This window comes from Thunnus albacares, chromosome 10 (assembly GCF_914725855.1).
Source record: "Thunnus albacares chromosome 10, fThuAlb1.1, whole genome shotgun sequence".
Classification (NCBI taxonomy): domain Eukaryota; kingdom Metazoa; phylum Chordata; class Actinopteri; order Scombriformes; family Scombridae; genus Thunnus; species Thunnus albacares.
In genome coordinates this window covers 15,598,319-15,611,275 of record NC_058115.1, presented here as the reverse complement: position 1 = coordinate 15,611,275, position 12,957 = coordinate 15,598,319, and the positions used below count along the sequence as shown (strand labels likewise).

Below are 12,957 nucleotides of genomic sequence, written 5' to 3'. Positions count from 1 at the left end.
GTTACTCTGTTTATCTTTTCACACACTTGTAGATCTTGTGTAAGCTGGAGGTTTTTTTCTCCATAAACTCTTCTTTTGGCTTTGAGAAACTCCATAAATGTGTGGTATAAATGTTTATGTAAAGATGTGTGACTAAACTTTGACTTTCAAATTTTGGAAAAGAAGTTTGCTCCTGAACTTTGAAAGTTTAATTTGTTGCCTCGTTGGACTGTATTAAAGCCCAGAGAAAAGCTGCAAAAGAGTGGAAACAACATCTCAATAATAGTTTATTATGGTTTGGTTTAAGAGGAATTAACCTACCCAGTAGTACCCAATTTAGGGGTGGCTGTAGCTCATGTCGGAGAGGTTTGTCTGTTAATCTTATCAGCTGGTGGGTTGATTCCAGGCACTTCCTGCAAGATGCTGAACTCCAAATTTGCTCCCAGTGGATGTGTAAAACATGTGGCTTGCATCCACCAAAGTAATGTAGTATCAAATGAAATCATAACCACAGTCTTTGCATCATGTGATTGTGCCTGTGTCACTGTCCACCTCATGGGAACTACATTTTGTAAGGTATGACAATAGACCCATTCATCCGAAGGCGCTGTATGTTTTTCATCTTGTTCTTTCAGTTGGATGTTTGAGCGTCACTGTGCAGAATGATGTATGTGCAGAATTAGACACTGGAAGCCTCTTCATATTCATTTGCTGAAAGTGGCAAGTTTAGATTTTTAGGAGCTGGCCTATGAGCATGATTTGTGACATTGTGGAAGCCCATCATGTGGTGTGGAAACTTGAAACCTCCAGTGTACATATAGTAGTAGGAGACTTTAAGCTTTTTAATTTATTTTTTGCCATTGTTATTAGACATGGACAATAGAGATGACAGGAAATGAGGTGAGAGGGACAGAGTATGACATGCAACAAAGGTCTGCTGCTGGATTTGACCCACAGACATCATGCGTATGTGGCATGCGTCTTAACCAGTGGGCTACCAGAGCACACCCAGCAGTTAAAGTTTTGAAATGAAACATATTTGCATATTCATAGATTCTCAATTTTTAATGAAGGAGAAAAAGTAGATGTCATGTTAAGGATTTTAATGTTGAATAACCGTATTGGACACACATTATTGTTCCAAGCAGAGTATTTTCTAAATGTGATCCTCATGGTGGCGATAATATTAAGAGGGAAAGTCGAGGGATCACACAAGTCAGATGTAGGACCATAAATGTCTGAGTCAATCCATCTTGTATGATGAGATATTTCACAAAAATGGACTAATGGAAAAAAAACTAATCGTCATCCTTAGAGCCCGGCATGGCTCTTAATTTGTCACTTCCCACAGTGCTTAAACGCACCACCAGTACTGCAACAGAAACGCCCTGATGGGTGGGCCCAGACAGTCCCTCCCAACAAATCCTGTCCATAAACCGCCATTAGTAACAGTATCGTGCGGGACTTGTGCCTTGTACAACTTCTGTCTTAATGTTGTACATATAGTGAAGGGTTTACTCTGCCGGGATGTGACAGTAAAGTATCGATCAATTATAATCATATCGTGCGCTTAATTGGTCAAAGACGGCACATTTGTTTGACACTGGATTCGGTTTTACATATTAAATCACGTCAGATGATGAGAGTGTTGCTGTTGCTAAGTGCCTCTGTTTGTTTGGGTGAGTGTGAAAATTATTAATTCGCTCTTAAACTGCTAGTATGACTGTATCTTGGTGCCCTGATTGTACGACTACACCTGTGGCATAGGCCAAATGGCAGTCGTCTAGGGCTATGCATTTTTGGAAATGCATAGACTACAAGTTCTCCCTGCTTAATGTTTTTTCTGCGTTTTTGCCCCATTACTTTGCAGATTTTTTTTATCTGATTTGATTTTCCAAAGCCTTACTGTTCAGTCAGTTTTCGCACGACAGCCACCAAACTTCATCTGCTACCTCAGGCAGTGCCACCAAACACTCCCCCTACTTGCCTTTATGTCTGGAGGACTGGGAGGACTTTTTCTGGGCTGGAGGTACCATTGTGGCAATTGATTTTAGCATTATAAAAATAAATAGGATACAGTAGATGCCTACCTGTCAGACAAGACAACAGCTTTGATGACGGACTCTATCCTCTTTTTCTGCTTTTCTGCGGTGTGTGACCCCTCTTTTACACACATCTCTGCAAATCTCCAAGTAGTGAAGGAGGCAACCCCTGGTCCATTTACTGCATCATCACATGGCCTAGACTCGGTGTCATCTCTATTATCACTCATGGTCAAGTCCAGTTCTGATTTTATTGTTGTTTGTACTAATGACTGTTCTCACATTGCAGCACTTTATATTTTCTAAATAGCCCATTTTAGACATTTTATATGGTCTCTGAAGCAGCATAAATCATTATGAAGGGGATAGGCTACATTTTTTTCTCCACCGGGGATAAAATACCTCAGCAGAGGCAGGGATATATACTTTGACTGGATATGTGCATCTTTTGAAAAAATATTTCTTGTTTCCTATTCACACATTTGTGAAATTTCTTTTACATTTTACATTTATATATTTTATATACCCACTGTGTATAACATGATATATAGGATATAAGATCAGCATCTTCAGATCTTTTACTCTAAAAATAGCAATACCACAATGAAAGAAATTCTCAATTACAAGTAAAAGTCCTGCATTCAAAATCTTACTCAAGTAAGTGTATTGTCAGCAAAATGTACTTTAAGTATTAAAAGTAAAACTACTCATTATGCAAAGTGACCCAATTTAGTGTTATGTTTATCATACAAGTATATATATATATATTTTATTTGAGTATTAAAACAGATTAATATATGTGCACATGTTAGCAGCATTTTTATGCTGTATTTTTTGCTGGTAAAACACCTAATACTGTTGAATAGTCTAATCTATAACAACCCATATTTTATGAACTGATCATATGTTTTACATGTAAAATATTGAAAAGTAACCAGTATCTACAGCTGTGAAATAAATGAAATGGAGTAAAAAGTACAACTTTTACCTCTGCAATTTAGTGGAGTATAAAGTAACACAAAATGGAAATACTAAAGTAAAGTACAATTACCTCAAAATTGTACTTACAGTACATGAGTAAATGTTACATTCCACCACTAAAATATGTAAAGGATCAAAGGATGTCTGGGAATGCTGGCAAGTGTCCGACCTCTTCAACATACATTCACCAGGTTTGTATTCAAGTGTGTGTTTGTTTCTGTTTCCTCTCTAGGCCTCGCAGATGGCCGTTATGTTGAGGAACAGTATGGGAAGATGTTCAGGTGGATGATACCTGAAGACACTCGGTCACTAGAGTTCACCCCCAAGGGCAACTCAGAGGTGACAGTCTTGTGGACACGTCATGTCAAGAAGGGGAAGGATCCGGCATTTTCAGCCTTAGACCACAAGCCGCTGAAGGGGATAGTAGATCTCTACTGGGGGTTTATATGTTGCTACTACGAGCTGAGTTATTTAACCCTGGAAGACAGCGGCCTCTACACAATGAGAGACAAAGATAAGAAACTGCTGCTTAATGTGACCATTGAGGTAGTAGGTGAGGATCCTTCTTATGCTCATTCTATTTCATTTCCTTTCCTGGATCTGACACTATGGCTGTCAATCTTTTCTTGGATTTTTGGTTTTAAAGGATAGGTTCACAGTTTTTCAAGTCCATCCTAAAACAACAGTCAGGTGCCCATATGAACACTGAAAGAGGTTTTCCTCGCTGTAATCATTCCTCTTGTTCATACTGGCTATTAAAAGATCCCCTTCAAATGTGCTTTCAGTGTAATTGATGGGGGCCAAAATCCACAGTCCTTGTTCTGAGCAACAATGTATTTAAAAGTTTATCTGACGCTAATATGAAGCTTCACTAGTCTGACTTAGTCATATCAAGTGGATATCTGCCACATCTACAGCCTTTTGACCATCAAATTCCCTCTTTGTGTTTCCTCAGACAGTGTTTCCCTGTTGAGCTGCAGTGGAAGTAAAGTAACAAAAGGAGGGACTTTGGCGCTAAAAAGACTGCAACACTGAAAGATATCTACTTGATTTGACTTTATTTAGACAGCTGAAGCTTCATGTTAGCTTCAGATTAAGTTTTAAATGCATTTAGCACAGAAGGAGGCATGTTGATTTTGGCCCCCATCACCTACACTGTAAGTGCATTTACTGATGTTAGCCTCATACTTACCATACAGACATGAGAGTGGTATCAATATTCTCAAAACACCCCAAGATCTCAATTTCTTTAAGTTGACTAAAGCTGCCATGCTATGTGAAAAAAACCTTGAAACTTACAACCCCAGTCAAGACTGCAGTGTGTTTGATACAGGTTTTGGGTGGAGAAGCACTTTAAGGTCTTCTGTCTTGTGCATTCTCTTTTCCAGCAAACACAAGGTCCTATGAACTGAGTCCTGGACAAAGGCTTGGCGTCACTTTTGATCTTACATGGGACTCCTGCAACATTTACTTCATCCCAGAAAGTGACCCCAATGTGAAAGGGTTTGAGACTGAGATAGTTCGTCAAGGAAGGCTAGAGAGGAAGGACTTGGATAAAGTTAATTGCGGTGGGTTTCAGCTGTCAGAGCCATGTGGGATTTTGATTGAGCGCTTCCAAAGTTCATGTGTTGGACGCTTCGAGGTCAGAGATCAGAATGACATCACGATCTTCGTGGCATCACTGGAAGTGAAGCGTAGGGTAGACCCTAAGACGACCACCAAAGGTAAGAAGCCAAACACTCCTCACCCCTGCTAAATCCCCCATGACCACTAGATGGAACTAATTTTAATTTCAGCTCTTATCTTGGATGGTAATGGCCTTGCTAATCTTTGAATAGCATTGAAATCATTTCACTGGTGGGAGGAAATCAAAAGAAGTGGTTTTGAGGTAAGTTGATATAATATTTTTACAGTGCAAAATAAGCCTCTGGGGATTTTAAAAGGACAAACTTTTTTTACTGTTAATATGAGAATCATCTGGAGGGTGATCCATTAGTTTGAACAAAAAATAACAAATATTTTTTTGTAATATGTGAAAGTGTAAGAGTAGGATTTTGTAGAATATCCTCTATACAAGATCATACCAGACCATTTCGTAGCACTGCATTTGGGCAGTCAGCATTCTCTCTAAAAGCTACAACTCAGTGGAATGCCTTACCTGACGATATGAAGAGCTGCAGTTACATCAGTACGTTTAAAACCAAATTAAAAAGTCTGTTAAAGCTACTCAGCTCTGTAACCACTGACTCTACATTTTCTCTCATGGTCTTCTCATGAACACAAATAATCTTGCTTTTAATTTGACAAGCTTACATTTTTAATTTCTAGTTGACATTGTGGCTGTATGTGATGTGCGACTGCGTATAGCTTTGTATTTTGTATTATGTATCCTGTATGTTTTTTGCTTTGTACTGTTTTTTATTGTTCTGTTATATTTTTTAATTGTGACCAGCCGAAGGGACTGCAGATGAAAATTAGTTATAAACTAATTCTGGTACAGTACATCAAAGGGTAACATTTATGTTTAACACTGTACATGGTCCCAATAAATAAATAAGACATAAAGACAAATGTATTGTTATCAGTCTAAGAGACTAACTAGCTGAATTTATGATACAATAATAACATAGCTAGCAATAATAGCTTGCTGTAGTACTACCTAGCTAGTTGAATTCTTCGCTGTAGGCGAAGCATCCGTGGTGATGTGAAAAATTGTAGCCTGTGTACAGATGTGGTTGTGTGTGTGTGTGTGTGTGTGTGTGTGTGTGTGTGTGTGTGTGTGTGTTAGGGGTGGAGACAAATCTGGATACGGAATTCAGAAAACCACAAATAATGGGTTTTTACAAGTATGTATTTTGAACAAATATTTTAGAAATGATCAGTTTTCAGAAAGAAAAAAAAGCTTTGTCGGTACCGTGACAAGCCGATGAAGAGGCCAGGCCAAATTCATCTGGGGAAAACGGCTGTGTTCTCTGCAGTCTTTGAAAATGATCTGGTGTGCCACATCCAACATATGGAGAGATCTCCCTTAGGTCTAACGTCATGGGATGTACGGAAACTGGCCTATGACTTGGCTACAAGGATGGGGATCCAACACCCATTTAATGATGCCAAAAAAGTGGTTCGGACACAAGCGCATAACTTGAAGCTCAAGATGGATTCTCACATGATCTTGTGAATCCAGCTGCTCACAAGTTAAGGTTCTTAGCATTCAGAAATCTATGCCTTTCTGTCCACACCCCACAGGCCACTAGCCTTGCCCAGGCAGTAGGCTTCAATAAAGTAAAAGTGGGTGAATATTTTGATGTTTATGAAAACATGCTTCAGAAACTGAACAAGATATTTCCCACCTAGTTGTGGAAGATGGATCAGATAGGAGTCCCAAAACATCCAGCAACCCAGCCTGTGAAAGAGGATTTAATGTTACTGCTTTGTGCACGATGAATGCTGCAGGGCAATTTGTTCCTCTGATGTTTATCTTCCTGAGAAAGAGAATGACCAAGATCCATATGAGAGGGGCACCTCCTGGATCTGTGGGAAGAGTTTCAGATTGACTCGACGGCAACCTATTTGTGGAGTGGCTCACCCAGTTTGCGAAGAACGTGAACGCCAGCAAGAATGATCCACACATCCTCATACTTGATGTGAACCACCCACATAAAACCTTAGAGGCTGTTAATCTGGCAAGACATCTTGACATAATCATGATTTCAATACTGCCTCACTGCGGCCTTAAAATGAAGCCCCTCGACAGGACCTTTTTCAGAATCCTGAAGATGAGCTACAGCAAAGTGGCCGACTGATGGATGACCAAAAACCTGGAAAGAGGATTAACATCTATGAAATTACTGGCGTTCTTGGTAAAGCTTACCGCCAGGCTGCCAGTTTGGGAAAAGGAATGAAAGGGTTCAGGGCCTGTGGTCTTATGCCATGTAACAGGGACATTTTTGGAGAAGAGAACTTGATCCAGAACCTGCCCTACAGCCTGCTCCACACACCTCCAAGGTTGTAACACCTGCCCATTCATGGCAAGACAACAAAAGTGTCCTTTCGTCTTTTAGAGGCTACATGTTTTATCAACAGTGCTATTTATAAAGTTCAACACTGTTTTCTGTCCATGTCAAGTCTCATCCCGGCACTTTGACCTCAGCCAAAGCTACAGCAGGCAAGGCCCAGAAAAAGGAAGGCTGAGTCAGCAGCAGTGATTACAGCCGCACCTACAGGAGAGATCTGGAGGAGAAGGCCAATGGCAAGAAAATTGTGTAAAAGCCCCAAGAAAATAAGAGGATCGAAGTGAAGAAGAAGACCCAGAATGATGAGGATGCTGAATGTCTGTACTGCACTGAGCTGTTCTCATATTGTGGTGTGAAAACGTTATGAAATGGGCTCATGAGGAATGAAGCAATGCAACAGAGGCAGGTTTCTGCTGTGAGTTTGTTTGGAAGTTTAATTTTTGTTGTGCTTTGCTGATTTAAATGGCATTTTTTAGGCCTGATTGTTAAATTGTTTCTCTGATTTGGAATGACAGTTTTTTGGTTTGTTCACATCAGTGTGAAATTTTAATAGTTGTTTTATTGATTTGAAAATATTGACAATAATCCTGCTAGTCACATAATTTTAATTATTTGTTCACACTTGCATGTTTTTTTATGTAACAATATTATTTATGTCAGTAATTTAAATATCGATGATAATAAACTTATATATATTTAAACAAATCTCTCCAATTGTGATTTGTCCTAGGCCCATCAATTTGAAATTAATTGGCAATAATCAAACCATTCTAAAAACAATTAAAAGTAAGTTCATTATGCAGTTCAAGTAAGAGCAATGTCAATAAAGTTAAATGTTATGCATGAAAACCAAGTCTATATATCAAAATTACTCATGAAGGAAGATGCCCCCCAAGTGTTCTTACCCTGGTGGGGGAGAATCTTCCCCGAGTTGTGGGGTAAGATGCCCCTTTACAAGACGTTAAGTTTAGTTTTATAATAACAAAGTTGTAGTCTGTTATGATTTAATTACCCTCTGAATGTGTTTATGTAAGCATACGTCTTGTCAACATATTATATTGATATTCAGATTGTATATATTTTAAAAGAAAATAGACATTGTTCTTAAGGGGGGCGTCTTACCTCGTTTTACCCCCAAATGTATTTTAAAATCAGTGCCAAATGTGTTTTTTTTAAATTATCGGCTCTGCATAAGAAAAACCTTATTTTTAGCTTCTTTTGTTTGTTTTTAGGTCCATTTTCTCAGCAATGATTCTTAGCAATCATTTGGTCTGCAAGTCTATAAATGACCATTGCAAGTTACAAAACCTTAAAGTGACATCTTTCTCCTTTTTTTCCAAGATAAGATAATTCAGTTTACAATGATATGTTGATGATACATTTTCTAACTATTGACTAATCAGTTAATCAACTCATTGTTTCACCACTAGGGCTACGCCGTGAAACTGTAGCTGCTATTGCCAGTGGTGTTTTTTTCTTTTTGTCGTCTTGCTGCGGTTGCTTGAAGAAATGCTGTGGGGAGAGCTCCTCCAGAGAGGACGATTGTGAGACTGAAGGGGCTGCAGGTACACAATCCGACTGACGATGTGCCACCTTCTTATTCTGAGGTATGACCTGCTGCACGTTAGTCTGAGCATGCACACACATATACTCACACACTTTCTTCAGAGAAATTGCAGAGATAAAGTATCATACATAGTTGCAACACTTTACATACCATTTCCCAAAACACCAAAAAATATGAGTGTACCATTTAAATGATCCACACTCTCTTCAACATATCTGACATCATGTAACTTCTTTGTCTCTCAGATTTTAAAACCACTTTTGCCATGATTTGGCCACTGATCACCCCCTGCCTCTCTTTTTGTTTTGAAGTATTTTTTTCTTTTATGTAAAAGAAGAAGAATGTTTAAAGTTATGTTTTACTTTGGTTCCTCAGTTGTTCCACCATTTGCCATTTTTAGGAAACAAAACTAAATGTTCTTCTTAAAATAATCAATAAAATACAATTGTATCAACACTGAGATACCAGCTGACAAAATCTCACCACAAAGTCCATTTAGTAGCTCTTCTGGAGCTCTCGACTGTATCACAGAATGCAATAATGAACATTAAACTTCTTAAAGGTTGCAATATCAAAACATCTGTGGTAATAATTTGACATTAATATTCTCCATGTTGCACCAACAACAACAACAGTTATCTGTATTTCAGACTTAATTCAGCCGGATCTGTATTAAAATTAAAGCTTGCTGGTGATTCTCTGATACACAATGACATGTCGGTCTTTTTCTCTCCAGGTTGTGGCTTCAGCAGAGCAGGCAGTTGTTCCATCTGCCCCCGTCTACTCTGACGTTGAACCGCAGTTTGAGCTCAAGGGGATGACCTTTCCCTCAGACTCAGCCAGTGTTTATACCTCAGACAAACTCAACTTCCTCTGAAGGCCTTATTTTGATGGGTATCCTTGTTGTAATATTTGGTGCTTGCATTATACATTCTAGTGTGGATTATGTATGATGAGCTGTAGATGTTACATTGATATATACTGTAGCTATTTCAGAAACGTTCATTTAGTCAGGCAAGTCACACACATTTCTAAATGTTTTAAAGAGAGTGATTGTTTGACAACTACAAAAAATATGAAATGCCTTTTCGCCCCGCATGTATCCACTGGAGAGTGGCACCAACGCCTTAACACCACTGCGGTCAGTTAACGTAATTGTGTCAATACATTTTCTGTTATTACACTTTTACTTTTACACACAAGCAGTAAACTGGCTACAGTTGCAATGTGCCAATTTTGCATGTGTCTCCATTTTATCAGTCACTCTCACATGTACACTTTCCCATTTTTGGAGCTTTAATGATTATTTATGAAGTAGATGTTTTTAATATATTTGTTTTAATGTTTTGGAACTCATGTTATAGTTTGTGACTGTTGTGTAAATATGGTTTTCTGTTGAAACACTAACAAACCTTTATCATTGTTATTAGTCAGACAAAACAGGAAAGGAGGAGGGATTGCAGCCATTTTCTCTACACAGTTTGTGTGTAATGACATTGACCTGAGTGAATTTACATCATTCGAATATCTTGCTCTTGAGCTCAAAGCAGAATTATTAGTATTCATTATTACATTATATCGGCCACCAAGATATTCATCACTATTTCTACAGGAATTCTGAGAGCTGATCTCACTTAGTATCAATGACATGATCGATTAATCCTGAATGGAGACCTGAATATTCATATTAATAAAAAGAATGACTCCAAAGCTGTGGAGCTTGTAAATTTACTGGACAGCTTTGAACTCACCTAACATGTAAATAAAGCCACTCATCAGCATGGTAACACTCTAGACTTAGTAATAACAACAGGTTTAAACATTGATAGTGTTTCAGTATTACCTCTTTCTGACCATCACTGTGTGTTTTTTGACGCCAATCTAACCTTAAAAAGGGGTCGACTGACAGAATCTCCCAATTGTTAAACAATAACAATGTTAGTGAGATCAAGAGAATCTGTTGGGCAGCTGAAAGAAAATGGAGACTCAGTTCACTTTAATATACAAGAAGTCATGAGTGCCTATAACAAAGCAATACATCTGGCAAGAAAGGATTACTTTTCCAAGATCATCACAAAGGATGCTGGGAACTCACCTACTCAACACTGCCCCCGACCCCCCACAGTTCTCTGCATGTAAATGTGAAGAACTCGCATTGTTCTTCAATAACAAAATAACCTCAAGTAGAGACAGTATTACTGCTGATGTGAACACAGATGATCTCATTAAATCCTGTAAAAATGATGTAACCATGGGAAAATTCACCTGTATTACACTAACTGAGCTTTGTAAGACTGTCACTGAATGTAACTCCTCCACCTCATGTATTGACCCTGTACCTACAGCTTTTTAAAAGCAGGTGTTTGACTGTGTTTAAAATAATGTCCTGATACATGCCTGAAATTCTTTTTTGCACTCTGCTTCGCACTTATACACTGCTGCACTTCCTTTAAAATATTGTGTTTTGAGTGATTTTAAGCACTAAATGTATTCTATTTTTAAACTTCTTTAAAAAAAAGTATAGCTGTTCAGTGGGTTTTATTTTCCATCTTATGTTACATTAATGTTTCTTGTATGAAAGGTGCTATACACATAAAGATTATTATTATTATTATTATTATTATTATTATTGTTATTATTATTATTATTAATGTGAACATTTTGTGTTTGTGTCATAGAAATTCTGACTTTGTGTCAGGTCCATTAAAACTAACACCCTATCTCAATATATGGTTATCTGTGTTTGTTCTTCTGTCTCAATGCTATCTTTGAAAAAATACTTGTACCAGTTCCCTGGTTCCTAACTATCATCAGCCCCACCACAGGAACATCTCCCCCCTATACTGTCTGTCTTCGCCACCGGCAGTCCTAAACGGCTATACGAACAGCACCCACCCCCCTATTGTGAGTGCAATAACAGTGGCTTCATTGGGGAAATTACCCCCGACATACATAAAGCTCCTCAGGACACAGTCCCGCTCGCTCAGTTCAGGAAGAATAAAGCTCAACAACACCTGAAGGGTATTCCATCAACACAGGTAAAGAAAGTTGCGCTTACTTGAAATGGCCTGGCTAGAATTAACGTCAACTTTCACTTAAGGCTCGAGCCGTTCCGCTAATGCAGCTTAGCCATGTCTAGTCAATGCTTACTCTTGCCAGGCTTGAATAAGCTTGCAGTGTGCGCGTGCACGGAGCACATAAGCAGCCCAGATCAGTCGATTGTCAAAAAGAGAAACTAGAGAGGTGTTCCTCTCAGCAGCAGCACAAACACTACTGATGTAACTATATGAAGAATATAAAGGAGTCATCACCAGAAAGGGCAATACTGTCGCAATTAACAAGGCAAAAGAGATGGCTTGGCAAAAAAAATTGCTGACAGATTTATGGGGAAAATTATACACAATGACATAGGTGTCTTGTGATGGCCTAAAGGTTGATGGGTCGGTCCCTGGACCGGCAAGATGAGTCTCGGTGGAGAGAGTGAGGAGAAACACTTCCCTAATTATGGTTTTGTCTTTATCTGTTAATAAATGAACATTCAGATCATGGACTGTGGCTATATTATCAGTAGGCTAAATAATATCAGATGTATGTTTAAAATTATGGTGTACGCTAACAGAGGAGAACCAAAATTCCATTACCAACTACATAATCATCAACTCTTCGATTTTTTTCTTTATAACATAATTGACATTTGTATATTTATTAGCCTACAAAAAAATATAAAGTAATGAAACGGACAGCTTCGCTATATACTGAATTTTATTGACTGTAAGAAAATACAATACAGTTGTTTCAAACGCAATGTGCGCACATTTTTGAGGCAGTGGGGGTTCTGACTTTTGCCAATGACAAGTTCCTCCTTTTCCACGGCGGCAGAACCGGCGAAGAGAGCGGTGATCCTTTCCTTAGATTTATTTCCCCCTTTTGAAGGAATGACTGGTTTATTTCGGTCATACATTATAAGGAACAAAACAACAATTTGTGTGGGTATGCAACTGACGAAAACTTCATATGTTTACACCAGTCCATTTCACACAATCAAAATTTCACACAATCAATGACTGAGAAAGGAATAAGCTGAAGCCCAAGGCTTATTTTTGCCTATCCTATCCCATAAAATAACCCAGAATATTAACAGTACGAAAGAAAGATTTTTTTTACTCTAAATTGTACTCCTAATTATTTTACACCTTATTCATTTTTAGTTGTAATCCTTAATTATATTACATAATTTATTGTCATAAACTTCGAGGAGACTACGGTTGTAATTGAAAGAAAAGTACTTTCTTTTTCCACTCATGCTTTCAATGTACACATAGCACCAGCCTCAGGTGGGCAGTAATGGTGCCGCAGCCGCTTATCATGGGAGTAA

The 12,957-nt window shown here is 38.4% G+C and overlaps 1 protein-coding gene across 3 annotated transcripts in view; it reads left to right on the top strand.

Annotated features, from left to right (window-relative positions):
• LOC122991110 overlaps nt 1-12,957 on the top strand; it is a 57,005-nt gene that overhangs the window by 9,699 nt on the left and 34,349 nt on the right. The window contains exons 1-5 of one of the 3 annotated variants that reach the window (XM_044364747.1): nt 1,186-1,658; nt 3,235-3,555; nt 4,391-4,726; nt 8,446-8,622; nt 9,319-11,161. In XM_044364747.1, coding sequence (XP_044220682.1) covers nt 1,616-1,658; nt 3,235-3,555; nt 4,391-4,726; nt 8,446-8,597 — 852 coding nt within the window. In that variant the 5' untranslated portion in view covers nt 1,186-1,615 and the 3' untranslated portion in view covers nt 8,598-8,622; nt 9,319-11,161. Of the gene's footprint in view, nt 1-1,184; nt 1,659-3,234; nt 3,556-4,390; nt 4,727-8,445; nt 8,623-9,318; nt 11,162-12,957 lie in introns of those variants that run through there. The other 2 variants (XM_044364749.1, XM_044364748.1) reach the window with 2 other exon arrangements.